The sequence below is a fragment of the Lepeophtheirus salmonis genome, chromosome 13, assembly GCF_016086655.4.
Source record: "Lepeophtheirus salmonis chromosome 13, UVic_Lsal_1.4, whole genome shotgun sequence".
NCBI classification, from domain to species: Eukaryota; Metazoa; Arthropoda; class Copepoda; order Siphonostomatoida; family Caligidae; genus Lepeophtheirus; species Lepeophtheirus salmonis.
The window spans coordinates 2,275,302-2,303,169 of NC_052143.2; the positions used below are offsets into that span (position 1 = coordinate 2,275,302).

Sequence of the window (27,868 nt, forward strand, 5' to 3'; positions counted from 1 at the left end):
AAAAATGTCGTTACACTATGTTCAAAATGTGAACACCTCATTTTGGTTTTTGATTCTATGAATAAGACTACAAATAGTAATAGTACTTCATATCTAAAAATATCAAAATAAGGTATTATCTCGATCATCATGAGCGTCCTTAGCAAAAACAAAAGCTCCAATAAATTAAATATTCATGGAGATATTACAAGTTTAAACTTATATAAATAGCCATGTAGGAAAATCTACACTACCGTCTTATTGGGCTATTTTATGTTTTAGACAAAGTTGATAATTCTGTTGAGAAAAACGCGTCAGAGGAGAAGAGGGGGGGGAGGGGGAGGAAAGACTTATGGTATCATTGTTTAAAATACTGAAGGGGTTATCAGCTCCTTACTTTATTATGATTTTTGATGGTATAACGAAAGTATTTATTATCAAAATGTTTAATGAAACGACAATGTAGAGTATTTCAAAATATATATCTAAAGTTCCAAATTTAAAAAGAAGGCTTAAATTAAATGTAATCTACATACTAAAAAATAAACCATCATACATTTATATTAAATATATGTACAAAATTAAACAATTGTAATCATATAACTAATAATAACAATAAATTATAAATACAGAATATTGAAATAATAGATTGATCCAAATAATATTTTCTTGTTATGACATAAATTCAGATAAATATGTCATAACTTTACGTTGCTAAACACAAGCCAGGCGTGGAGTTTCATCAAAAAGAGCATCACCCTTTTTTCCTAATGTGGAAGTTGCTATATACAATTGTGCACTGGATAGATTTCGATGAGATCTAAATAATTATTAATAATAAAGTAAAATTAGACAATAAATATACAAATATAAAAACGTTGGAATTAAATCCATCGTAATGATTTAGAGCAAAAGCTAATTATGTAGTAATGTCCGGCGATATTACTCCTTATTAAGAGCATCAAAAAAAAAACCCCCCGTTATTTATGCTTATATAACAGCATATCATGAAGGATACACACAATTGCTAATTATAATGCTACACCCAATGCAACTAACCCCGTTGTTTTTCCCTTTTATGAGTTTTCTGAGCACCATTTCTTGGAGCTTATCAACCATAACTAATCCTTAAGTGATGAAAAAGTAATATTTATTGACTATGTAATATTATATTATTATAAATATGTACCCAAGTCTTTAAGTGAAGAAACTAATGGCAGACAAACTAGTTGCAAACCATCCAAAGCTACTACCCCCGTTGTTGTGACCATTTAAGCACTTGTTTTTGCCATTTAATGAGTTGTGTATCATAATTCTTGATAATTTTTGCTGAAATAGAATAATATTTTATGATTATATATTTTTTTTTTAAATGAATACATACTGTTAGATGGTACAAAATTCAGAGTTCCATTTTGTAATTTGGTGTGAATGACTCTAAACATGCAGAAAATTATCTTAACTTCACAATTTACAATGAGGGTATTTCTATAAATGGCATCATTACAACATCCTACATTGATTAATGATGGTTCCTCGGGAAGGGAAGAATTTACCCGTGTATTTCTCCATAATTTTTTGGATGATTAGCAATGGATAAGGTTATATTACATGCAATAAGCATCTTTGTGAGATAAAAAGTTAAAGTCTGACTTGATGTATTCAACGTTAACTTGATTTTATAGATGAATATCCATACTCTTGATATGAGATGAGGATAATGAGTGGCGTGTAATACAAGACAGGCGACTAAAGGCACATTCATATCGACAAATCTGACAAGCCATCTGTTTCTCATCCAATCAGTATTTTCCAAATTCCTGGGCCTCCATTTTCAGAAATCCATACAGAAGGCGACGTTATTTTAGCATTTTATTCAGTTCTCCATCAACTATCAGCATCTAATATTATATTAATATTGAATAATAAAGGCGGGAATGATAGCGTTCTTGATCGAAGAAGATGTATATTATTTAATCAATGATGCCATAAGAATTTTCCCCTTCTCCTCGCACGCTTTTGTATTCTTACCAAAATTATCAACCTTAGTCATAGTGTAGCTATACGTTCGCAATTCCAAATGTATAGGTACGCCTTTAACAAAATATGTCATTGATACAGTAGACTTAGTTTATCTCTACTAATTCAAGTGTTGGATTTCAGTCAAGAAATCCTAGACCGGTCTGAGACCGGTATATTTTTTTCCCCGAGTTAGTTCGGTCCAACAAGAAGCTCGGTCTGGATCGGTCTCATATAACAATTTAGTCTGGATCGTTGCAAAGGAAAAATTTGGTCTAGTTCGGCCCAAGAAAAACCGGTCTAGACCGATTTACATCATATGTTTTTTCAAGTACCATGATGTTATGCGAAGTTTAAACAGAGATAGCTCTGATAAATTTAGACCCCGTATAGTATTTTTTCTAGAACTTATCGTGTACTTTTGAGATTTTTTTTGAAAAAATTGAATGACAGTTGATCTAGAAAAAAAATGGTCTCTCATAATATATGGGACCGAAAAAAATCCGTCCATAAATTGAGACCAAAAAAAAAATCGGTCCCTAGAGTGAGACCGAATCAAGATCAGTCTACAAAGTGAGCCCCAAAAAACGTCCACGGTCTGAGGCAATGTTCTGGACCGAAAAATCGGTCAAGAAAAAATCACTTAAGACCGAACCGAAAAAAAAAAAATCGGTGCTGGACCGAGTCTACACGCTAATTAATTTGTATTTAATACACTTTTTTCCTTTTTCTGTTACTAAGTGAGACAAGCATCACACACACATAAATTATTTTAATTATATAGGATATAATTAGATCATAAATATATAGTCTTTTATTATATAATTTGGTCTGTGGTAGGGATGGGTACGGGTACTTGTGCCCGGAACATCAATGAAAAATATACTTGTATTTTACTCGTGAAAGGGTCGGGGCAACTTTACTCAAATCTACCATCACCTGCTTCTCTTTCTAATATTCTTCCTTTTTTTTTCTCTCTCTCTCTTTCTATACCAAGAACTTTTTTCCCCTAGACTCAACTAGATATTAAATATGTTCTAACATAGAACAACAGTATATATATAGGAAATTAATGAATAAGATACTACAAATTTTTATTTTTCTAATTTGAATTTGAATGAGTATTAATCATAGAAGTAGCTAATAATGAATGATACTAACTTATATGTTTTCAATATAAACTCTGATTATTATCAGAGGTTCAGAGAAGCAATAGTGACTAATCCGTGTTGTCTCTTCAATCCCTTTACTCTTACAGACACTCATAGTGGATATAGCTCAATAATATGATCTAAAATGTGATCAAAAACTGTATCCTTTGAGAATTTCTTTCGCCAGATATACCCTGGGAGATAGGTGAGAAAGAGATCTCTTGAACTGTTGAAAACACGTAGCCTACGCATCATGCCCTTGACTCGACTCCACAAAGACTCAATACTCTGAGTATGAGCTCCAGTCAAGACGTCCACATAATTCCTCTTATGCACCACAGTAAAACATAAGGAATGTACCACCTATAGGACGCCCAATCGTCGGACATGACATTAGTTTCAGGTTCGACGTACTTTGCAATGAGTGGCAACAGAGTAGCCACTGTTCGATCTTCAACCTCAACCATGAAACAATCCCCGCTGTCTTTATCAGCCCCCACCCAAAAAAAAAAAAAAAAAAAAACGATGCTCTACTTGGTGCCCACCTCTATGATACTTTGTCTTTCCGAACTTGGACTCGTCGATCTCAACAAGGCCCTTAGGCCTACCTAACCTTACAGGATGGTTTTTGAAATATTTAGGTTGCTGTCGGATTAGTATCTAGTTGAGTCTAGAGAAAAAAAGGTATTGGTATAGAAAGAGAGAGAGAAAAAAAACGTAGAATAATTAGAAAGAGAAAGTGGTGATGGTAGATTTTAGAAAACGTACCCAAAAGAGTTACTCGGCGGGTAAAAACCCTTACCAGCTAATATTTTATCAAAAGAATCTGGGTATTTCTTTTCTGAGGCGGGTACCTGTTTAACTCCATTTATATTTGAAAACTGTAGTATTAAGACAATAAAAGAAGAGGTATTTGTATTAAAATAACGCAACCTCGCATATTTATATATATATTATTCATTTTATAATATGAATCTAAGGTTGGTTGATTTTTTTGTTGTAGTCGATAGAAATTTATGTATTTCCATTTCATGAATAAAAATAAGCTTTATCTAGTGTGAAGAAAAGTGTGGTCCTTTTTCGACTTCCCAAGGCATGGACCCGGATATACCCAGAAGTAGTACGGAAGGATTATTTGATCATTATGAATGAGGTCCAGATGAGGATTTTATTAAACAAAGCCTCCCAATGCAATCATCAATGGATAATGAAGGTTATTACTATACTTCTTTATTATTGAATAATGATCCATAGACGTCTATAGATCCATAGATGAACCGTCAACTACCTAGAATAAATTGATTTCTTTTTCTGGAGAAGTAGCCCCAAAGTCAGGATATTGTATAAAGATTTTATAAGAACCAAGATGGACAAAAAAGTAGTTTGTAATCTCTTATGTTGAAGATTCCGAATTCCGAAATTTGGTCATCAATCTTGATCCAGAATATATTTTGCCTAATAGAAAGACACTTAGTAATAAAATCTTCTCTCTATAGTTTGACAGAGTGAAAGCTCCTCTCATGGGTGAATTAGCAACAGCAGAACATATTTCCCTCATTACAGATATTTGGACTTTGTGTAAGAATACCGCCTTGCTTGGCATTCATTTATGAACGCCCATAATGCACATTATATTCAATCTTTCAATGTAAATACTATCAACAAGCTATCCATCAAGGAAAAAATGTTTATATTACAACCGACAATGCACATGTTATGATTCGGGCTGTTAAAAATACCAACATCAAGCATGTCCGCTGCTTCACCCACTCTCTTGATTTGGTAGCTCAAGAGGGGATGAAGAAGAATAATCAATTGGATGCCCATAGGAATAAAGTCAATTTTAACATTGATAAGACGAAGCACAAATGCTTCATAAAGATCAATCCTAGTTGACCATGGAAAGTTTGGTTCTCGTTCTGGACTGCACAACGCACTGAAACAGTACTTTTGTGATGTTAGAACGATTTTTGGAACATAAGCTAGCTATTCCACTTTTTATAGAAAAAAATGGCGATTAACAAATTTGGAACGGATTTCTCAAGTGTAAGATTTTTTTCTACAGCGGGGTCAGTCTGAATGATAATGTATAACTCTTTGTTCTTGTAAGAAATGCCTATTTTATGCAAGGACAATACAAAATAGGTCATACAAAATACTCTAGTATAATACTTTTAAGTACTTGAATTATTACCCGGGTTTACTCGTGTCCAAAGATTAATTATCTGTTCCTCTAAAAAATACCCAAAACCCATCCCTAGTTAGAGGTGTTGTTTTGATTCTTATTTAGGAATGAAGATATTAGTCCTGTCTAGTTGAGTCTCATTCCATTCCAGTTTAGTTCCGCACATCAGTCCAAAAACAGAAAAAGTTCGGTCCTTCACGACGTTACAAAACTTTATTTCTTCTATTTTAATCCGTTATAGTTAGTCTTGTGTCCGTCCTTTTTTGGGACTGAGGACTGCAGTCCGGTCCAGTACCATTTGTCGGTCCTTAATTCAGGTCAAATCGATCCCTCGTGACGTCACTGAGTGTGTTTTTCCTTTTATTTATTATTCCATTATATAATCGACTAAATTATTTAACTAGGTAACAGTATAATATGGGCGTATTATATTGTATTATTATGAATATAATAATATTTTTTGCAAGATATGTGCAATTATCTTAATACATATCCATCGTATATCTTATTTGTCTTAATAAACCATCGATATTTGTATATAAAATTCCAAGGACCGAGAGTTAAGGACGGGTCCATGAAGCACTGGACTAGACCGAATAAATAAGGCCCAACACAAAACTAATTACAATATCTTAAATTTCACCTCTGTAGGGGAGTTTTAAATTTTGATAAAAATTATATTAACTCCTAGCAAAATAATTAATAATTCAAATCATATCACCTACAGGAAAAATTGAATGCATTATTACAAAAATAAAGTACAATAAAACTCTCTACTTTTACACTTCTCTACTTTTTTTGTAATTTTTTTGAAAAAAAGTTGCATTTTTTGGTAAAAATTTGAAAAAATTTATAATGTTTCGGATAAAAATTATAAAAGTATTTTTTTTGGAAAAAATCTACAGTTCACATTTAAAAATTTATAAAATAACTAGAATTAAATTAAATTTCAAATATTAAATTTTATAGTAAAAAGCAAAAATTCTTCATTTTAGGGGGATTGAAGGGTTTCGTCCCACTCTCTGTGGACTCCCCTGATTCTTGTCCAGTAATATTATGATAAAATCATTCAACTTACAAAAAAGTATTGGTTGACAAAAATGACCTCTTTTGTTTAAGATGGAGACTCTTTTAATGATATTTTACTGCTATATGCAGTAAAATATCATTAAAAGTATTACAATAAACAAATATCTTCATAAACAAAACAGGTAATAATAGAGGAAAGGAAATACTACTGATATCTCAACACGGGTTTTCCTTTTTCACTACTATTATGAGTCTACGCATTTTTCGTACGCAAGGAATTTGGGCGGTGACGGAATGAAACAAGGCGGCCCACAGACATGTTGCCTCCTTGTTTTTACAATCACGGAAAATAAAGATTTTGCTTACTCCGTTGAAAGTTGTATAAAAGCACTTGGATTCTCAGAATATGACATCAGTTCTTCCTATCAATTCAGTTTCTTCAAACAACACAACATTAAGACCACAAAGATGTTTAAAGCCTTCGTTGTATTAGCATCAGTACTTTGCATTGTTGCAGGAGATAACCCCTACCATGCACCAGCACCCTATCACCCCGCTCCCTACCATCCTGAGCCTTCTTATCATGAGCCGGCCAAGCCCTATGCTTTCGAATATGGTGTCCATGATGAATACACGGGAACCAATTTCAACGCTCAAGAAACAACTGATGGAAAAACCGTACATGGATCATACAATGTCCAGCTTCCTGATGGTCGTCTTCAAACCGTCACTTATACCGCAGATGACTACAATGGCTTTGTTGCTGATGTAAAATACGAGGGAAAGCCCCACTATGATGAATATAAGCCAGCCCCTTACAAGCCAGCTCCTCCAGTCTACCACAAGCCTGCTCCCGTGTACCACAAACCAGCCCCTGTATATCATAAGCCTGCCCCCATATATCACAAGCCTGCTCCTTATCGTCCAGCACCAATCTACCACAAGCCTGCTCCTATTTATCACAAACCTTCTCCCTACCATCCTACTCCAATTTACAAGCCTGCACCATACCATCCCACCCCCGTCTACAGGCCTTACCACGGCTAAGAAGTGAACTATACTTTTCCCAGCTTATTCAATCAGAATAAAGTGTTTTTACTATTCTTTTTATATTTTTAAAGTCTTTCAATAGACAAACACATTCAATTCTTTTTTTATGATTGTTTCAATTTGTTAATTTATTTCATCATGTACTTTCATGGACTTTAATATATGTATATTTATAAAATATTTTCACTATTTATTTGTCAATATTTGTTGGATCTATTAACACATTAAAGTTAAAAAAACAAAAAAGCACACAAACAAATTTAGAAGCACCCAAAATGAGCAATCTCACGGCATCGTGTCCACGCCCTGCTATTTTGGTTAAGGTTTATTTTCTTGGAGACGTTATATAACATATATACACGAGTAAAGTATGCATATTTTCTCAAAGATTTTAACACTTTAACACATTCAACACTTCTTAATTTGCTTAGACTTTTTAATGTTTTCGTAAATGTCCACAAGAATATCATTTCGAATGACGGTTGATATTAGTGGACTTCTCGCCGAATAATTCAGCCTAACAGCATTTTCCAGAATCTCTTGGAAACTTAGATCCTTTCTACCAACTTTCTTGATAATATTTCTAGACATAATGGTAAGGAAATATTGAATACTTTGTTTGGTCTGACCAGGGAAAAGTTCGAGGAGTTCCATGTAGTCCAAATCACGAGCCATTCTGATTTTGGACTCTTTAGTCCACGTCAAAAGAATTTGAATGAGCGGAATTTGCCAATTTTTGTTGGATAGTCCGAGTTCATGTGATAGAAGTGCTGGAAGAATTACTTTGAGCCTGGAGGAAGATAATAAAATACGAATTATTAGAGAAGATATCCAAATCTATGAATAAACACATTTATACTTCAAGATTCGCTATACCCCCCCTAAGCATAAAATACCTATGTTGCTTTTCAGTGAAATTAGATAATAAATGTAGCTTTGAATGTACCAAATAAGTAAGTGCATCAGAGGTCAGTCTTTCAATTTAATATTGAATAATTTAACTCTTTAACTATAAATTAAAATGGTATTCGTTTCAAGGAAAGAAGTAATTCAATTTCTTCTCTGTTTTTTAAATCCACAAGTTACACAGGAAGTGATTTGAAGATGATTTTTTCTAGAGCCCTTGACATAAATATATCTACATTTTATTTAACTAGTAACTGTGCGCTATTTTTTGAAAAGTATTTAAAAGAAGGAAGAAGCGAAGAGCCAGTGAAGGAGAATTAAGAGAAGAATCGTGACTAAAAGTTTCATCTTGTGTCTTCCTTACACATTTAACGGAACTGTAACATAAATATATTGTGTAGGTACCATGTATATACACATTACACATGTAGGTATAAAAATACCTACATAATAATGTATGTCATTGGCGCAGTTGGCAAAGGCGACAAGGGGTATATGCCACCCATTAGGCTGTTTTGTAGTTGTTGCTAATAAGAAAATTATATTTTATTCCAACTTTTAGGATACAAAAGCATCTTTTAAGAACTTTAGAAAAAAACTATTTCCGGTCAAAGACACTCAGAAAATTACTTTTTCACCCAATAATGCAAATTTATTTAAACTATTTTGAAAGTAATAAGCAGGAACTCACAAATTCTGTGATCATTAAGTACTTTTATGCTAAAAGCAAACACTTTAAGTTTATAAAGTACAGTTTTAAGGTCATATAAAAGGTCAAAAGTTACAAAAAAGCTCAACTTCTTCTAAATTAATATTATAGGATGTGTACAAAGATGTCCAATTTTAAGGGTGACCTGTTAATTCGATCTTCTTTTGTATATAACAGAAAAAGTCATGTTTGTAAAGTATCAGCCTTTAAAGGGTATTTTTTTAGCTCTATAGCCATTTGAAAATGACTTTTTTTAACGACATTCCCTATTTATGAAGAGATTCAAAAGTTTAAATTTTAAAGTGATGTTGTTGAATTTCAAAAGTTCCACTATACTTAATTTTCTCAAGGGATACATAAAAATATAATCCTTATTTTTCATGTTGAAGAAAAACAAATTGTTGCCCAACGAAATACTTCTTATACTCAAACGATCAGAACCACTCTACTCAGCTCCAAATCGAACAGTTGAGCCCTAAATTATACTGTAAGATGCTAAAGTAAAAGAAATTACTTTTATGTGGAATGCCAATAACAAATGTATGTACACATAGTTGGACAACAGATAATATGGTCAACTCTTTGTAGAAGAAATAAAGAATAAATGTCGTTGATAAATAATTCCATATTGCTGAAGGGTATCAAACTTCCATGCAAACACCATACCGTGTATTTAAAATATTCGTATTGTATATTTCTGGATAGATTTAATTATATATAATAAGCTACATTTTTATTTTATATACCCGGTTTGTCCGGATATATAAAATTATTTTTTCTAGAGTGCTTAAAAGATGCTCTTGCATCCAAAAAGTAGGTCTAAAATTGAATCTAATTTTAAGACACACCCCTCCCCCTACTGATGGAAATGTCAATCGGAAAAATACATAGATATTAGTACATATTTAAAAAAAGGAGTCATTTTAAAAAAGGTTATCAAAAAACTAATCTAAAAAAAGAAAAATCATAGGCACACCCCTGACCCCCATAGATTCTATAAATATACCTCCCAAGATTGATTTTTAACATTAAAGTAGTGATTATCTTTAATAACCCTCCCCCACCTGAAGATAGGATAAATCCACATTTTCTCAAACCAGAGTCAACTTGGATATTTCGACGTAAATACTCGATTAAATTTATGGATCCCGAACTTTCGGATTCAGATCTAAAACAAAAATTAGAAGAAACATTTGCCTCGAATTTTAGGAGAATTTTATTCAAAGTTTCGATCTAAATAAAACCAGATCCGGAGGAAGGTTGCATTTTTAGTGATTACTGTTGCCAAAATAATTAATAAACCAATTTTATTAATATTACAACATAACTATTATTTATTATTATAATGACTGTTTTGTAATATCAGTTGGTAGTTAGCCGATTCCTCCAACTATGGTATTATTATGCGATTGTTCACAACTTCATAGGAAGTAATTCGTATCCAATCAATCGATGTTAAGAATACTAATAAGAAGAAGAATTTCGACAGCTAACAACAAAATACAGTGAACATTTTTGTGATTGTGAGCACGTCGTTAACTCATTAACCATCGAATAACGAGGATCAAAGTATGAACTGCTCATTCAGTAGCGAGAAAATAGAAACGTCAGCACATATTTTCTACGAGTGTAATAGGGTGAATCCTTTGGTAAGGATGTGTCAAGTAAAATAAAAATAAAAACTACAAGTCTCCACGTCAGAAACTGATTGGGTAGTGGGCACCAATCCGAATCTTTCCAGGGCTTTTAAGGTGGAGCCTGTCATGAGTAAATTGCAGATTATGATATATTTTCGGAGATGTAACAAGAAACCACCCATAACAACAAATTTTCATAGATGGGTCAATAATTTACGCTTCAATTCTCACGCTGAAGCCACAAAATGGATCGATGGCTGGTTTTCAGCCAAAGACGAATAATTCTTTTTAGAAAGGCATCCATAAATTGTCTGTAAGATGAGGAAAAATGTGTGGGTAGCGAAGGCGCATACATGGAAAATTAAATTTGTAAGCATTTTTTCACAATAAACGTTTAAAAAAAAAGATTAAATTCTCATTTCATAGGTACATACCTCGTAAATAGAAATCTTTGTATTAAAAGCCCTTTTTATACCTAAGCCTATGATAGCTCTTTTTTTGTTGTTCACGTGTTACCCCTATGGCACAGTCTTATATACATAAGTACAGGGTTGATATTAACTAGTGGTCACATTTTATTATTTTCAATCCGGAATGACATTGGTGCAAAATCACGGAGGAGGACAACAGGGCATCTTATCTTTGAACAGAGCAAGCTGAGACGGTTGGAAAGAGCAAAGAAGATTCTCAACTTTCACAAGTACAACAAAAATTCTGGCAAAGTTTTTCTCTTTTCTGATGAAACCACCGTGGCCAGCCCAGGCGAAGTATGCCCTTATTTTTGTGGAGAGGAAGGGACGGCTCAATACAGATGCTTACATCGAACTTCTGCATGCGAAAGTGACACCTTGGGCCAGAGAAAAGTTCGGGGACAACTTTGTTTTCACTGAAGTCGGAGCTCCGTGTCATCCCACTGCTAAGACCAAGTCCTTTCCTAGAGACAACTTTCCGGACTATTTGGGACCTCAACATTTGACCGACCTCCACTAAAGACGTGAACCCTTTGGACTACTACTTTTAGGCAATTATTAGAACTCAAATATTGAATAAAAGTTGTGGCGAGTACTATATTCAGATGATTTTGTTAAATGAATGTCCTCACAAAACCTCTTCTTTAAATTTCACTGTTGAAAAATCGAAAGGAATAAATTGTGTAGCCAAGATAAGTTCTGGTATGCCTTGAGCAAAAAGACGGGAGAGAAAACAACACTTTATATCCATTGAGAGTATTACAATTACATTTAATTTGGATATAACAATGCTAATAGGCCTCTCGGCACACTGATTATTGACTAATTAGAGTGTTTTGTTATTAAACATAAATTGCATTTTTTACGAGATCCATAAATGAAATAAATAGGGAGTATATTATAATTAAAAAATAAATCAAATAAGGATAGGCAAGGCAAAGCAAGGTCTGTAGTATCTACTCTATCCATGAATCAAGTACAAATGTACAACCATGTAAGTATAAAGGCAACAGCACTCAAACAGATGACTCTGCAATGTGTAATAAATACCTACAAAATTCGTATTGGTTCTAAAAATTGTCTAAAAATTCCTATTGTCGTATATTTTCATCAGGAGACGTAGGGATAGGATTTTCATTAGTCATGAAAATCGGCTAGAACAAAAAGTAGCCTTCTAGGCGTTTTACAGCCGACTAAAATCAAAAAAATATGTTATGCTAATCATTTTAAATCAGCGTTTTGGGTAATGATAACCAAAAATATTAAGAAATTTTGCCAGACTAATGATTTTAAACATCCTAATTTGTAAATGTCTTAAATATAGCTTAATGTATAGTTGTATAGTTAACAAAATAATGATCCTTTTAAATTTGAAGGTATGTAAACAAAATGTCGATTTAAGGAGAGGAAAAACTTGCAGGAGGCGTGCGCAAAAATCTTGTGTTTTGGGGATCCAAAAGGGCTTGGTTTCTTTTTTTTTTTTGTTAAAAAAAAATTAAATTGCTCCTCTGCATAATTTGATCGAATGACTTTTTTTTTAGAAAAAAATGCTATAAAAAAGAAATTCAGGGATTTTCTTATTGTTTTTCCCCCAGAGCGACAATTTTTTCAAAGGAGGTCAGACAAATCCGACACTGACAAATAGAATAGTATATAATACACTTTTGTATAAAAGTCTAGTAATGGTCATCAAGAAACGTCAAGTACGTGTTTGTTTGTTTTTTACCAAAAAAATGCTTGTCACAAATATTTGGGCAAAATCCACACACAAAAACAAAAAGAAACCCCTACACCTTTACGCCTATAGCCCTTTTATAAATATACATCTACTCAAAAAACTTAATCAATGTCCAATTATTTTTCGTATTACATTTACACAGTTCTTTGAATATCCAAAGAAAAAAATGATTTTTTTTCAAAAATTCATAGTCAAGCTCAAAAAAAATTCACAGTTATTCTCAAAAAATTTCAAATATCCATAATTGAACACAAAAAAAGTTTCGAAAATCAACAACTGTACAAAAAAAATTATATTAATTAATTTTTTTTTTAATTCAAAAACCAATAGATATTGACAGACAATTAATTTTTTGAAAAAAAAATTCAATTATTAAATTTTGTGGAAAAAAAATTCAAATATTAAAGTTTTTGAAAATAATTTAGAATATTTAATTTTTTGCAAAAAAATTTCAAAAAATCTACAGCTGTACACCAAAATTTCAATTAATATATACATTTTTTTTTAATTCAAAAACCCATAGCTATTCACAGGCAGTTTTCTTGAAAAAAAATTCAATTATTAAATTTTGTGGAAAAATAATTCAAATACTAAAGGTTTTGAAAATAATTCCCAATATTGAACTTTCTGAAAAAAAAATTAAATATTAATTTTTAGAAAAAAAATTTCAAAAATCCACACCTATTAACAAAAAATTAATTTATTTTGAAATAAATTTCAAAAATCCATGGCTCTTTTCATATTTTATTTGAAAAAGGTTATGAATTATGATGAAGAACCGGTCCAAGGACTGACAAACTTTATTAGGACCGGACTGGAGTCTTTTTAGTTTTTGAGACCCAGCAACACTACTATAAGAATCTATAATTAAATCAATTTTATGATTTACACTAATAAATTGAAATATAATTGAATAATTACATCCAAGATGCGCAGCATTCTTTAAATAAATTTACAACTTAATTAGTTCATATTTAAGTATTTTTATCCAAAAATTGAAACCATAATTTATTATGTATACATATAGCAATAAATGCACAGCAATAGGAAATGGAATCGCATCTGTTCATATGACTATAATTTGATCGTATATGCAATTAAAATTAAAACTTTGTATTTATACTCAATATGTCGGAAAGCATTTTTGTTTTTTGTTTCTTTTCTTGTTTCAACGAACGAAGGACTCTTAGTTCCTGAAAATTTCAAACAGTGGCACAGTAAGAGATTCTCTCCTGGGATCTCGTTTATCGGGGATGTACATATAAGGGTAGAGTAAATATAGAACATTCTGAGCAGCTCAAAGTGTGAGGTAGGATCTTCATAAGGCTAAATATTACCGCAGCGATTCTGATATGCAAATCGATCGTCGGAGCTGGGCAGGTATAGGAGCGAAAGACTAGTTAAACTGTCTAGTACCTGGTTCCTTCCAAAGATTCCCTCGGGATAGCTTGTTATCGTAATCGAGTCTCAAATTTAATTATTTCATAATATATGCTTTATTTAATTATTATAATTACTTGCGCTAATACCCAGGATTGTCCGGAGTTATTAGACGTCAACGAAAATACAAATTTTGTTTTAATAATATAGAAGATAAATCCCCAAGAAATAATTACTCAACATTTGTCATGAGCACACGTAACTACTCAATACTTACATCAATTCATATGACCTACTCTATCCTCAAGAATGAAAGAGTATTAAAACGATTTGGAAAAGAAGAAGAAGAAAAGGATAACTAAAGAGTACTGTAAATCTCAAGGAGCCCTCACTAACAAAAACAAACAAAATCAATTTAACAAATTAGTATTTTTTATTTATTTAAATTTTAACTAAAAGGAACATAAATTATGATGTGAGAATGAATCTTTGTAAGAGGGGGGAGGAAAAGGCGGAAGCGAGACATTTATTATTACTGAATTACGACCATTGTTAATATCAACTGCCTGTTATATAACTTTTATGATGAGAAAATGAATTACTGCTATAAAGAAGAGAAAATAGCATTGAGGCAGGGAAAAAATAATATATATTTTATTATACATTATTAAAATAATTTGCACAAAGATAAGCGAGCGAGGATTCTTCTTTTAGAAGGGCATAGGAACACAATTACGACTTATTAAATTAAATCTTTCGACAAAAATTAAAATTCTTCAGAAAATAACACAAATTCGGCAATAAACTTTTAGTCACGGCCCTGATCAAAGGAAATTTAAAAAAATAGGGTATATTTGAGTGCCTCGTCTGTAATATCCATTTTAGTTACACCCCTGATTTAAGGAACTAAACCATTTATTCATAGGTAATAATTATATCCTATTACTCAATGGTCATAAATAATAGATATATACTTATACTAATATTGGATTCGAGTCATCATTTTCGAATGCAGTCGAGTTCGTCTTAGGAAAATATACCAATTTACGATGGGATGAGAGCCAAATTTTCGTAACTCAAATATTTACTTTACAAAACTAAGCTGAAAAGCTCAATTCTTTTCACTATAAATATTGGTATATTCATATTTTACAATAAGATAGATCTGAGAATTTTTTTTCAGCACTCTGAATTTCCATGTTATCAAGTATTAACATCAAATATCAGACTTCTAGGATGACATTATGTTGGGAACAAAGTAATTTCGTATTTCCCGTCCCTTTCTTTAACTAAATATATCTTGCTCATTATTGGTCACATGGGATAATACGATAAGGTGTTGTAAAGCTGTAAGTGTATACTAAAAACGTATTTCTGATAGTATTACCCTTGGCCAGTTCAGTCGTCAATTATCGTACGTCGAGAATGGAGGTCTAAAACGATTTTCATTTTACTACATGAAAGTGAGAAACGCGTCAAAAGTCACCAAGACAGACTCTTTTCTTTTGTGTTCCAGAACAGTGGTCCGAGCAATCAGGTATATCCGAACTACCTTTAATTGCATATTATATAATTATATTAATTGCATCCTGATCCAAGTAGAGGTTTGAAATTTCATTTACAAGTTATAATAATACAAAAGAAAAAAATCATTGAATGTGTTTAACATTTTAGCCAATCATTTGCTCGATACGAGGCCTAAAGTATTTTCCTGGCCTTGGTCACGTCCGTGGGGGAGACTTTGTCCCTGTACTTGATGATGGAGGCCTTCAAGGAGTCGATACTGTTGTTTGAACAGGCAGAAAGTTTCCTTTCCAACTTTTCCTAAAGGAAGTAATCCATGGTATTCATATAGGAGTCAGAGGGCCAGAAGTGTGCATGTCAAAATGACACCTTCTCTTCTTTAAACAAGTTTTGGGTCCTTATAAGAGGGGGTCGAGTATTGTTGAAACATAAACTGGCATCAGCTTTCATCCAAGGTATCACTTGGTGAGACAAGTGTTTGCAGTACATATCGGCATCCACCCTCTCCACTGTCTCAAAGAAGATGGGGGATGTCACTGCCGTTGCTAACAATCATGATGGGCATGAGGAGTGTTTTTTATCACTCCGGTACTTGTGGACTTTTCTCTTATACGCCTCCTCCTTCCAGCCGTTGTAGACGTCGTAGAATGTACTCTTTGGATATCTCAGCTTATTCTTGATATATGCTGGACAGTGTTCCGCGCAAGCAAATTCAATAATTGTGTTCCTCTGGGTCTCTTAGATCGTAAATACTTGTTTTGAATTAAAAGTTGCGCAACTAACGTAAAGCTATGGCTCAACCTCTCACTTTGAAATTGAAATAAACGAGTAAAATTGTTCAGGAAGTAGGTAAAGATTGTACGGATTTACCTGAAAGACCCTGTAGTACTGATGGTCCTTCGTTTTAAGGACCCTTCCCAAGTACTGATAAGAACCTGTCCTAAGACTGGACTGGAACAAATAAATAACATTACACCAACACTAATAACAAGAAGTGTAGGAAAGAAAATCAAACAAAAGGGAACATATATAAATAGATCTAATAAGAAACTCAGTTTGTCTCATAATAATACCTAGGCCCTAAGGAGTATTATACATATTTCAAGTAAGCTTGTATGAGACTATTCAGAAATATAATAATTATTATGCACTTACCAATGTTTTTCAAGAATACTAGAGTCACGTTTGAATTTTTTATACAAATCAGTGAAAAAGGCATCGGTCGGCTTAATATATTTCAGCTCAGTATTAGGATATTCATTCAATATTAGTTTGATCAATTCCTCTTGTTCAGCAGGAGTAAAGTCTTTCTTGGGCTCTGCCACAGTGCTGTACTTGAGTTTGTAATATCGAAATTTTATATTGCGGCTATGCCTCCGACCTATCTTGAGGGCAACTTCGTTAAAAGCTTTTGCATTTTCTCCCAATTTATCAATTTCTGCAAGAATGAAATCATCTTCCTCTTGAGTAAATGGACCACGACGATACATGGGACTCTTTTGTGTAAGCTGTTTATACCGATTTTTCACACTAACAGAGTAAAAACGACCAAGTTCTTTCGATATGACTTGAAACGCTTGAGATGATTTTCCTGCATTAGAAAAATAAATTTGAATAAGAGACAAAGTAATGATGATAATCAATAACCCCATACCCAGTTCTTCAACCCGCTTAAGTATAAGCTCTTCCTCTTCTTTTGAGAAACGGCTCATTCTCCGTTTGAAACATATTCGTCTCCATATCTCATAGGAAGCAAGTCCGTGTCTATCAATGTCCTTTCCTAAATAGATTCCTAAAATGTGCTTTTTATATCGATTGTTTGACCTTGGGTGAATAATATCAAATCCCTCAATACATTCAGTTTTTTCTTTTTCATCAAGTCCAAACCTATCAGAGAGTTCATTCCAATTTTTGATAATGGAATTGGATTCTTCTAATTTGAAATGACCTGTGGGTATATTATTTTCCTTCATTATAAAATTTAAACGCGTTTGAAGAACTCCAAAGCTCCCTAAAATTGATAAAGAGAGAAAAACGATTTCCCTTCATTATTTTAATTCTACATTTCTTTTTTGCTAGAATAAATGTTGGTCACTCCCAACCAAGGAGTTTTTTCAATGAATATTTTTTAAAGTCATTTTAAAGAAACTCAGAGATAAGATTTTTCTTCAGTATTTTGAGGAAATAAATTCGTAGACATATGTATTATGTCCACCTTTAATAAGTTAAAAACTAATTTTTGAAGATAAAATATTAATAAAATGTTTCAGAAGGTTAAAAATCGTTTTTCATTATCCCTTTATAAAGTGCGTTATATTTAGGGGTTTGAATTGCAGATTTGTAGTATATGTAATTGACAATATTATCGACAATGCTATTTTCAGGTCGAAGAACTTGAATATATTTTTCATAACCTAATTATCACAATGATGATGGTAGAAGTAAATAAATAATTGTATTAATAAGCCTCTCTATTCAATTCCATTCATAATAAATTATCAATCACAACTAAATGAATTTCTACATTATCAATTATTACTCATAAAAAAATGTGAAATAAGAATCGTTAAAAAACAATTCCTTGTCAAATAATAAATAAGGATGATAATAGAAGTCAAAGTAAAACTATGTAGGGAATAGAATAGAGGAGTAATGCGTAAAAAACCAAGTGCATTTAAAGGAACAAGTTCCTTCACGGGACCATTCTCACGAAACACTCTTTGATACTCCAAAATATACTTTGAAATCACTCGCGTTCCTTTTTTTTGGACGGGAGTCACAAGGGTGCGAATGTGACAAGTCCATTTCAATCCCGAAAGTATATTAGACTTTAAAGTCCACATCCACATTTCGAAACTTTTTTGTTTACTTACATTGAATTTATTACTGAATGACGTCATATCAAGTGATTGTTACCAGATGTATCATTCTGGCTATTACAAATTGGTAGCTAGATCCTTGTTATTTATTCCCTTGAACATAATTAGGTACTTACATGCTTAATAATAGGCAGGGATGTCCGCCCCCTTAAAAATAAGGAGTTTCCGATGCCAAAATAGTAAAAAAATGGAGATTTGGTCAAATTCTGTGCCAGCTCAATAATTTTTAATTTTAAAATTAAAGAAAAAAAAATCAAGCCCCCGACAATATAATGCTGCAGATTTTATCCCTCATAGAACATACAATACTTTTTATTTAGAATCATTTATTTGATATATTTTATAACCATGCATACGGCCAAAATTCATGACCCGTACTGAAAAAAAAGTCATGAATAATGGGGCTTTATATTATTACATTATGAGTAGTGTTCTACTCCCACTTTGTTAGAGGTAATTTCTTATAAATTTTATTACACGAACCATAAAGTTACGATACTTCAGAATTAATGAGTAAAAAAGGACAAAAATTGAATCTAATAAATGTACTCAATTTGTTTGAGATAGTGGTTGTAATGGGCTCTCTAAAGGACATGGGGGGTCTCAAATTTCATCATGGAAATGTCTTAGTCTAGCTACTTTTTTCTCTCCTTTTTTGGTTGATCGATGATGTTCTATCTCTCTCTCTCTCTCTATTTTCCTTTTTCCTCTCTCAGCTCCCTGCTGCTGACATTCGCGCTCTCTTTCTCTCTCTATTAATTTCTCTTTAATAATTTCCATGTACAGACGGTTTTTTTAGTCACGGCAATTTTGAAGCTGGCGCTTGTTATACGATATATTACTAGACCAGAGGAAAAGTCCTAATGCCAATGGTCCCACCTGCATGAACGGTGTAATCAAGTGCTGGGTAAAGGTGGAGTCATGGTCTGTTGGTTGTCGTGAGGGAAGATGGAAGAGGAAGAAGACGTGATCTTTGAAGGATCTCCTCTTCATGAGGAGATGAAAATGAGAGGGATTCCATTGGAGGTGACTCCTCTTCGATCTCATGGAAAGTCCTCAGAGAGTGTTTGGCCTCTTACGGATCTCTCTCCCACAGATGAAGGAAAGAAGGGGACTTGCACCCCATTCATGCAATCCATGATACATTCTTTCTACACAAATATGAAATATTATCATTTAGATTCCAGTTGCATACTTGAGGATAATTGATTGAGCATTGAATAATGAATGAAGGTTGAGATCCAAGCCCTGGCTATTACATTAACTCCAATCCTCGCAGCAATTCCAATTTTCTTAACTTAAAATGCTAAATGAAAGAATGTATCATGTCTTGTTTGCCTCCCTTAGAGAGTCCCTCCTCATCTCATGTCAAAGAAGAGACGCAAGTGCTTTGCGCAGATATTGCTCATAAAATCTTAGAGTCCTCTCTCCTTGTCGTTGAAGACGAGGATTTTATAACAAATTATGTTTTGTCCTCAATTGAGAGTGAAAAAGCTCTCACAACTACTATATCAAAAGGAGGTCGATCTTTAGGGGAAGTCTTGTTTTATTCCTGCTCCATTGCTGCAGTGGCCGGAACACTTCTCTTGTTGTCAGATAGGACCAAAATGACGGCCGCCACTATTGCAACTCTAGTTCCTGCAGGAATTGCTGCTCTTGCAAATGGACCTGTTCTATTTCAAAGACCAAAGCCCTCGGAACAGTTCCTGCAAGTTCTTTCGGATCTCTTGGAGGATATGAAGCTCTTTAAGAATCTTGCTCGAAAAACATTAAATTTATTAAAGGTCACCATTTACAATAAATATCTTCTTCTTTTTTTTTTCATTTATAACTAACTGGGTTTTGTTATTTTTTTAACAGGGCATGGAGCTTTTACAAACGGGGGCCAAGTTACCATCTATCAACTCTTCCCATGGAGGAATGGATACGACTTTGAATAGTTCATGTACCACAAGTTTTCCAGCTCTACGATCAGCGGCTTATAATTGTACAGTGGATCTCATACGAGCTTATCGTGGAGCTGTTCGAACATTATTAGAAGTGAGTCCTTTAGCGGATCACATTGATTATGAGGATCATTATATAGCATTTGTTGAGCTCGAAAAATTCAAAATTAACGAGGCTAGCTTACCATCTATTAATTCACTTAAAGATGCAGTTCAACTGGCCTTAATTCAGCAATCAGAATATCTTCGAAGATTTTCTTTGACATTCTGTGAAAAGGCAAGAGAAGATAAAAAGTTATCCAAAGCTGGTGTTCTTAAGCACATTCACGATTTGGCTATAACAATAAAAAAGATAAATAAAAAGTTATCTAATGTTTTTGAGTATCATCAAGCAATGGGGATATTGGAGGATAAAACGAAGCTAAATCTTAATCTACGTAAACCAAACTCACTCGATTTGGTTCCTTTGAAGAGTATTTATACTTCACTTTTTAGCTCAGGCTTGCATCTTCAAAATTCACTCTTGAAAGTGAGAGAGCTAGAAAAAATATTTGAAAGTATCGAGTTTAAAAAAAATAACAAGAAAAGTATCAAGCATGAGGAACCGTTTGATTTGATTCCAAATGAAGATCAATTGATAATTTGGTTAAATGGTTTCCAGGACATTCAAAAGGAATTAGAGGCTTGTGTAGGCTGTTTGGATGATGGCGCTTCTCAAGTCACTGGTATTCAGAATAAGAAAAAGGGAAATGACTCCTCACATACATTTCCTCAAGAACCAAAGAACAAAGAGTCAGAAGATACAAAAAATCCCCCAATAATAGATGACACTCCAATAGAACATATTGATGAAGTGTTTGAGGCTGTGATAGATGCGAATGCTGAAGAGGAAGAAGGGAAATCAAATGAAGATCCTGCCACTCTTCTCACTGATGAAGAGCTTCGAAGAAGAAAAAGAGAATCTCGTGTATTAGAGGAACTTAAATCCGTTTTATGTCATCGATCTGTGATTCAAGAAAGAAGAGAGGCTGAGGCCTTGGCGAAGAAAAAAGGACTTATATCTCCAGAAATGAATGATCATGAAATTGAAAAAGCAATAGCTTCTCAAATTTGTTCCTCCGACGTCAAAAATTTGAAGAGTCCTGTTAATATTCCATCGGCGGATATTCAGGAAAAAATAATAAAAAGAGAGTTAGCAAAAGTGATGGAAGAAATATGTGATATTGAGGAAGAAATAATCAAAACGGATTTAGGTAAATCCATACAAACAATTTCTTCAAGGTCTGAAGACCCATGTGAAGATGCAACCTTCTTTGAGGAATCGCCCATAGCATCTTCAAATGAGTGTCATTCGTCCTCATCTGATACAGATTGTAGTAGTACATGCAGCAGAGATACAATTAAATCCATCAGGAAAAAAAGGCTCTCTCCTTTGTCTCATTTGGAAAATGTGAATGAATCTAACAGACAAGAATTTAAAAACCTAAACGGTATTGAATCCTCTTCACCAGAGGAGCAAGTTGATTCAGAAGTATCTAATGGACTCAAGTCACTATCAGAATGTTTACGAAGTTTGAGTACTCCAGATCTTAAAAGTGTATCTGAAGACTTAACAAAGTATCGAAGGATAGAATCCTTAAATAACGTGATTGAAACCGTTCCAGACAATGACTCAGATCCTGGAAGTGCCGATGAAATGGAGAATAGAGTTTTGAAAGTATACAAAAGACCTCTACGACCAGCTGCCTTGAAAAAAAGAAAGGGCAAAGTTCAACAAGGAGCTAAAGGAACCACGGGGCCCTCTTCATGTCGTAATACTCATGGCACTTCAAGTTTGTCCAGTGTAGGAAGTAGTAGTTATTTGTCGAAACAAAAATTAGAAGATTTAGTTATTCCTTCAGGTCCTCCATCAGCCTCAGTTCTTGGCACTTCTACCGACAGTTTTGTGACTCAAATAAGAGCCAAAGCCAATGCTTTTAAAGTTGCTCTTCAAGAATCCGAAAAAGTTTTTGGAAGTCAGTGATAACTTCTTACTCATTTAGTGACTATTGATCTTTTTTCTTGTTGCCTTAATATATTTTGATTACTCTTATTTTCTTTAAAATATTAAGAATGTAAATATGACGTTTCTTTAACTTATTAACCTGTATTCACTCACTAAATACTGTGTATAAAGAAAAACGCTCATATCCTCTGGAGACCATCTTTTTTAGAATAGATACAAATATTTCATCGTTTCAAGATTTATAATTCTTGAATTATTTTTGTTTCTTATGATCTTTAAGCACATCTCTAAACTTTGCATTTTTTGAAAATGTGACTCAATTTTAATTCCATTAACTATTCAGAGTAATTCATCTAATATAATCCTTTTAAATATGATCTAATTAAGTCACCTTTTTCTAGTCAAATATACAAAAATATTTTGATCAATGATTAAGTATTATTCCTTAAGTGGTTCGCTTAAAAATAATATTTTAAACTTGATAACCTCATTTGTTCCTAGTTTATTAATTTTTATTAAATCATTCATATACAATTGTTGAATATAAGAAAATATATGCATTTATAAAACTATTGTTATTATATTCGATTTGATCCTGCAAATGAGTCTAGTTTCTATAAGGCAATTGGTATTTTGGGTCAAGCATTAATTCATCTAATATGTAATTGAATGTTCTATCTTTTTTTTCCCTCCAAAACTGTAGGAGTGGATTATAATTAAACTACCGAGATGTGTGAAATAAATCGGCATAACTTTTCTAAGCACTTTTCAGAAATAGAGGAAAGCATTACCAATGCAGATTTTATTGCACTCGATGCTGAATTTACAGGATTAAAAATAGGATCTTCGAACATGTATAGGCAAGTTCCAAAAGGGGAAACAAATTGATTTTGAGTCGGCTGATCAACTAGCTATTATCTACTCTGTTTATAGTTTGTTCGATGATGGATGTCGAAGATTCGAAAAGTTACACAAGGGATCAATTGATACCTTGATTATTCAATTAGGACTCACTGCTTTTCGTTTTGAGCCTCTAGAAACTATATATAAGGTTAAATCTTGGAATTTTTATGTTTTTCCCGACTCTTTTGGCTCATTAAAATTCCCATTTACTTGCTCTGGAGCTTCTCTGAAATTTTTGATTCAAAATAATTTTGACTTTAATCAAGTAAGTGATCTTAAAATTCCTTCTTTGCTCTTACACCATTTATGTTTTTCCTTATGTAGTGCTTTTATCATGGCGTTCCTTTTTTGAATGAAAGGGATGTCAAATGCTTTCAAGAAGAAATAGAAGGAACACATTTAATGCTCAACCTCACTAGCAATGAGGAAGATGAGCTTGAGGAGATTCGAATGAGATTATCTGAGGATATAACCAAAGATCTTCTAATAGAATGCAAATATATTTGCCCTTATATTGTTCATATTGAAGTTCAACAACGCTTTAAATATCTATGGAGCACACTTCTTAAGGACGAGCCCCAAGTGAGGTCTCCTTCATTATAAATAACAATGTGACAAATTTTTGCTTAATTTTACAGAACATTTTGATTTCTAAAATAGATCCAAGTGTTAAAGAGTCTCGACTTCAGGGATCAAAAGGAATGATCGAAATTAAGAAAGAGTTACTCAAAAAATACGTTGGTCTTTCCGAAGTCATAAGTATACTGAGAAAAGTTAAGAAGCCCATTGTTGGACATAACTTCATTTTGGATTTGGCTAAACTCTACCATCAGTTTATAAATCCACTATCCAACTGTTATGAGACATTTAAGAAAAGATAAGGGAGGAATTCCCAGTCATTTTCGATACAAAGTATATGGCCGTATCTCTCAAGAGGGAACTTGAGTCTCGTAATATGAAGGATGCTTCTAGTAATTTATTATAAGCTGAATATTTATAGCAAAAAAATCTTATTAATTTATCCTATAGAGCTTTTGAGAAAGACCAGGCTCTCGTCTCTGTACAAACAACTTGAAGGAAATTTATATAAAGTTAAAATCTTTTTTGAACCCGTTGTAAGACTTGATAATGGATTTGAGGACTATGAGGGCCAATCCATGTTTCATGTCGCTGGATATGATTCCCTAATAACTGGGAAAATATTTATTTATCTAGCTCATATATCTTCAGCTATTGCTTTTTATGAATGGAATTTCATGACTCCTCTATATTTTAGTGCACATTTGGAGGCAGTCTTCAAATATAAAAATAAAATTTATGTCTCCAATGCATCCTTCCCCTACTATGTGAGTTGTAATCCGTGACTAGAGGATTTGGTATAAATTATTATTTTTCTTTTCTAGGACTTGGAAAGGGATGAAATTCAGAACTTATCGTTACTATACGTTACATGCAAGGATGGATCAATTAGTGCTAATAAGGTATGTTTTTATTGAGGGAGGGGGGTTGTTTAAAATTTGTGTTTAATTTTTTAGGATGAACTTTTTTTTATCAAAAGACGAAATATCCTTCTTTTTTTTAGAAAAAAATCGATCACCTTGTTTTAATATGGCTAAAATTGAATTGTCTTTTTAGAAATGTTTTCCCGGTTATTGAATATTCATAATTTTTTGACAACAAAATGCCACAATCGTCTCAACAAAATATTTCAAACTTTTTCGACTGATATCCCATTTTTTTCAAATGGCATATCCATCGGGAAAGGGATGTCAAATCCCGTCGTTCCTATGGGGTGAATGCTTTATTTTCCGACTGACCTCCCACTTTTCCCGACTTTAATATAATATAAAATTACTTTTTATAGAAAATAAAGAATATATCGAGAATGACATTTTAGAAAACAATGTTTTGTTTTACTTTTTGAATGAACTTTCTTATAGCCTTTTTTAATAGTTATCCATTTTCATTTTTATAATCCCCACCCCCCTCCCCTCCAACACAGGTCCGAGTAAAATATACCTCTTTTTTTCAAACTCAAATTTGAAATTATTTTTCTTTTTTAACAAAATACATTTTCATTAAATAAATGTGTAGTCTAAACTTTACGAACGTCGTCAGGTTTTTTTTTTACTGAAATAATTAATTAACAGTGCCCTGGCTGCAAGGACCCGCCCGCCTAAATATATTTTATTAACATTATCTTTTTTTAGCTGTCAAATATGTATTGCCAATATGGTCACATTGAGGCCAAACCTTACCTTCCAAAACGCTTTTTAGTTGCGTGTCCAAGAAAAGCTATGTATGTATATTAATATTTTTTATTTCCTTTAGAGTTGAAATGTTTGTAAAGAAAATATCTAGGTTTATAAATTAGAAAAGAAAAAATGGGTTTTGTGTGTTCTATTGCTTCTTTTTTGTTGATTAGGTAGACGTGCTCCTAATTTTTCCCTTGGGCGTGATCTTTGCTTAAAGTGTTTTAAAAATGCACAATACAAAAAATATCGTGCGTGGAAAACTGGCCTGGAGAAAATTGCTCGTATTTTGTTCAAACTTCCTGAAGAAGAATACTACCTTATCAATTCACTTAATATTATTTATGACAAATATCCAAACGTATTTGTTAGTTCCATGCACCCAAAGGAGGTCCTTTCGGGCATGTTTACTAAAATCTACCATCACCACTTTCTCTTTCTAATTATTCTTCCTCTTTTTTTTTCTCTCTCTCACTCTCTTTCTATACTTATGGAGTCTACCCTAATATTTTCCATGTACTAATGTCATTGCAAATTTAGATGACTCTCCTCTTTATAGCTAAAATTTGTTGTATCTCCCCAAAATCATATATCAGGCAGCTGATGTTATAAAGGGTCGTAATTGAGTAGTATCATATGCAATGATGTAAATCCGGTATGTTTTCTAGCTGGCCCATGAACTTGTAATTGGTAGTATAAAGAATAAATTTTCTTTTCCTTAGCAGTTATCATTATTATTTAATTCCTGAGTAGTGAATATCCTTTCCTAAATATATTCAATTATATTCAAAACCTGTTTGAACGTTCGTGTGTGCTCATAAAAGACGGCCCGTAACCCTGAGGTTTTGTTGGGGAGTTATAATAGTAAACCTTTGTCGGAGTCAGTTTAGAATTGAGGATCGGCATTGGAATAATTCTAGCAAATGTCCCATTTTATATTATTTTTTCCTTTCCTCTCTTGTCACAGCTAATTGTTGCAGCTGATCTAATGAAACGTGATGAGCATTAATCTCTCTCTCGTCCAAAACATTCCTCAAATTGTCAGGGATACCATGTTGATTTTCTGTTTGTTTGTTTTTTTAACATGATCATTCTACACTGGATTTTGATATGTTCATTGATCATTTGATCATTGCTCCCGTCTTTTTCTTACAAAAATGTCAACTTTTATTATAATTTTACACTACCAATATTATTTGTATTCTCATATTATTGTTTCATTATCTTTAGTCTCAAGAAAATATTAAATGAACAGATAATCAACAATCCTTGTATCACTATGGCTGCCTACAATCACAGACTCCATTCAAAGACGTGGATAACATTTCGAGGTCTCTTTGCTATTAGTATGGGCTCTGCTTTTGGATATAGCACTTTTTATCTATTTTCATGATTCATTTTGTGACAAGCTTCAGAAAGACGTGTTCATAATCTTTCCAAAACTCAGTTAACCATCTATATTCAAAATATACTATTTTTGTTGTCTAAATTATATGTTCATATCAATTAAATTGTAACTAACTACCTGGATTTCTACTTTGTCTTTATTCCAGCAACAAGGCTTACTTTTTTTTTTTTTTTTTGAATAATAGACTGGTGAAAAATTAATTGCGTATTTTTCGCTTTATTTCAATTCATTATAATAAGTGTTACAATCATCCTATTTATGCCAAGTATGCCCGTTCTGTTTGATAACTTGTTGCCGACAGGAATCCAACTTCATAATGACCTTCTCGTAGAAGCCCGTGTCCCTATTTGCGAAAAAAAATGACAAACATAGACAGAAATAGGTGGTAGTAACTTTGTGCAAGGTCCAGACTTTGGCGTGGATGCATAAAAACTTCCACTCCGTGCTCCTGGAACATCTGGCACGTCATCCAAGATTTGTCCGGATTGGTGCTATCTTATTGTCTCCTATTCACCAATACTGGCTTCTTCTGTTGGATTATCAGCTTCAAATGGTCGAGTCTTTCACTTTTGAGGACATAATTGTGGGGTAAAAAAAATCTCTCGGACAGTTAATGTGCAACACTAACCAAAAAGTATCGGCCCCGTATACATCACAAATTTTCTTGGTCACTTTCGATGCGTTTTTTCCTTTCAGCA

At 33.0% G+C, this 27,868-nt stretch overlaps 4 protein-coding genes across 6 annotated transcripts; 3 read left to right on the forward strand and 1 right to left on the reverse strand.

Moving 5' to 3' along the window:
* Positions 1-6,767: 6,767 nt before the first annotated feature.
* Positions 6,768-7,593, forward strand: LOC121128593 (uncharacterized). Its single transcript, XM_040724188.2, has one exon. It carries the CDS (start codon positions 6,832-6,834, stop codon positions 7,408-7,410), a length of 579 nt encoding a protein of 192 aa, XP_040580122.1. The 5' UTR covers positions 6,768-6,831; the 3' UTR covers positions 7,411-7,593.
* Positions 7,513-18,668, reverse strand: LOC121128591 (uncharacterized). Its single transcript, XM_071893089.1, has 5 exons — positions 18,443-18,668; positions 18,072-18,191; positions 17,432-17,785; positions 16,933-17,368; positions 7,513-8,203 (listed from the first exon to the last, which is right to left on the reverse strand). Exons 1-5 carry the CDS (start codon positions 18,624-18,626, stop codon positions 7,822-7,824), a joined length of 1,476 nt encoding a protein of 491 aa, XP_071749190.1. The 5' UTR covers positions 18,627-18,668; the 3' UTR covers positions 7,513-7,821.
* LOC121128592 (pre-piRNA 3'-exonuclease trimmer) lies at positions 16,744-27,370 on the forward strand. 3 transcript variants are annotated; one of them, XM_040724183.2, is made up of 9 exons: positions 16,744-16,882; positions 23,311-23,467; positions 23,541-23,775; positions 23,835-24,092; positions 24,149-24,481; positions 24,540-24,856; positions 24,914-24,991; positions 25,721-25,809; positions 26,993-27,370. In XM_040724183.2, exons 2-5 carry the CDS (start codon positions 23,337-23,339, stop codon positions 24,389-24,391), a joined length of 867 nt encoding a protein of 288 aa, XP_040580117.1. In that variant the 5' UTR covers positions 16,744-16,882; positions 23,311-23,336; the 3' UTR covers positions 24,392-24,481; positions 24,540-24,856; positions 24,914-24,991; positions 25,721-25,809; positions 26,993-27,370. The 3 variants fall into 3 exon arrangements, with proteins under 3 accessions (XP_040580117.1, XP_040580121.2, XP_040580120.2); XM_040724187.2 differs by lacking the exon at positions 16,744-16,882 and having other exon boundaries at positions 23,332-23,467; positions 25,936-27,370; XM_040724186.2 differs by lacking the exon at positions 16,744-16,882 and having other exon boundaries at positions 23,332-23,467; positions 24,171-24,481.
* On the forward strand, positions 19,443-23,176 carry LOC121128590 (uncharacterized). Its single transcript, XM_071893088.1, has 2 exons — positions 19,443-20,440; positions 20,517-23,176. Exons 1-2 carry the CDS (start codon positions 19,967-19,969, stop codon positions 22,623-22,625), a joined length of 2,583 nt encoding a protein of 860 aa, XP_071749189.1. The 5' UTR covers positions 19,443-19,966; the 3' UTR covers positions 22,626-23,176.
* Positions 27,371-27,868: the final 498 nt, after the last annotated feature.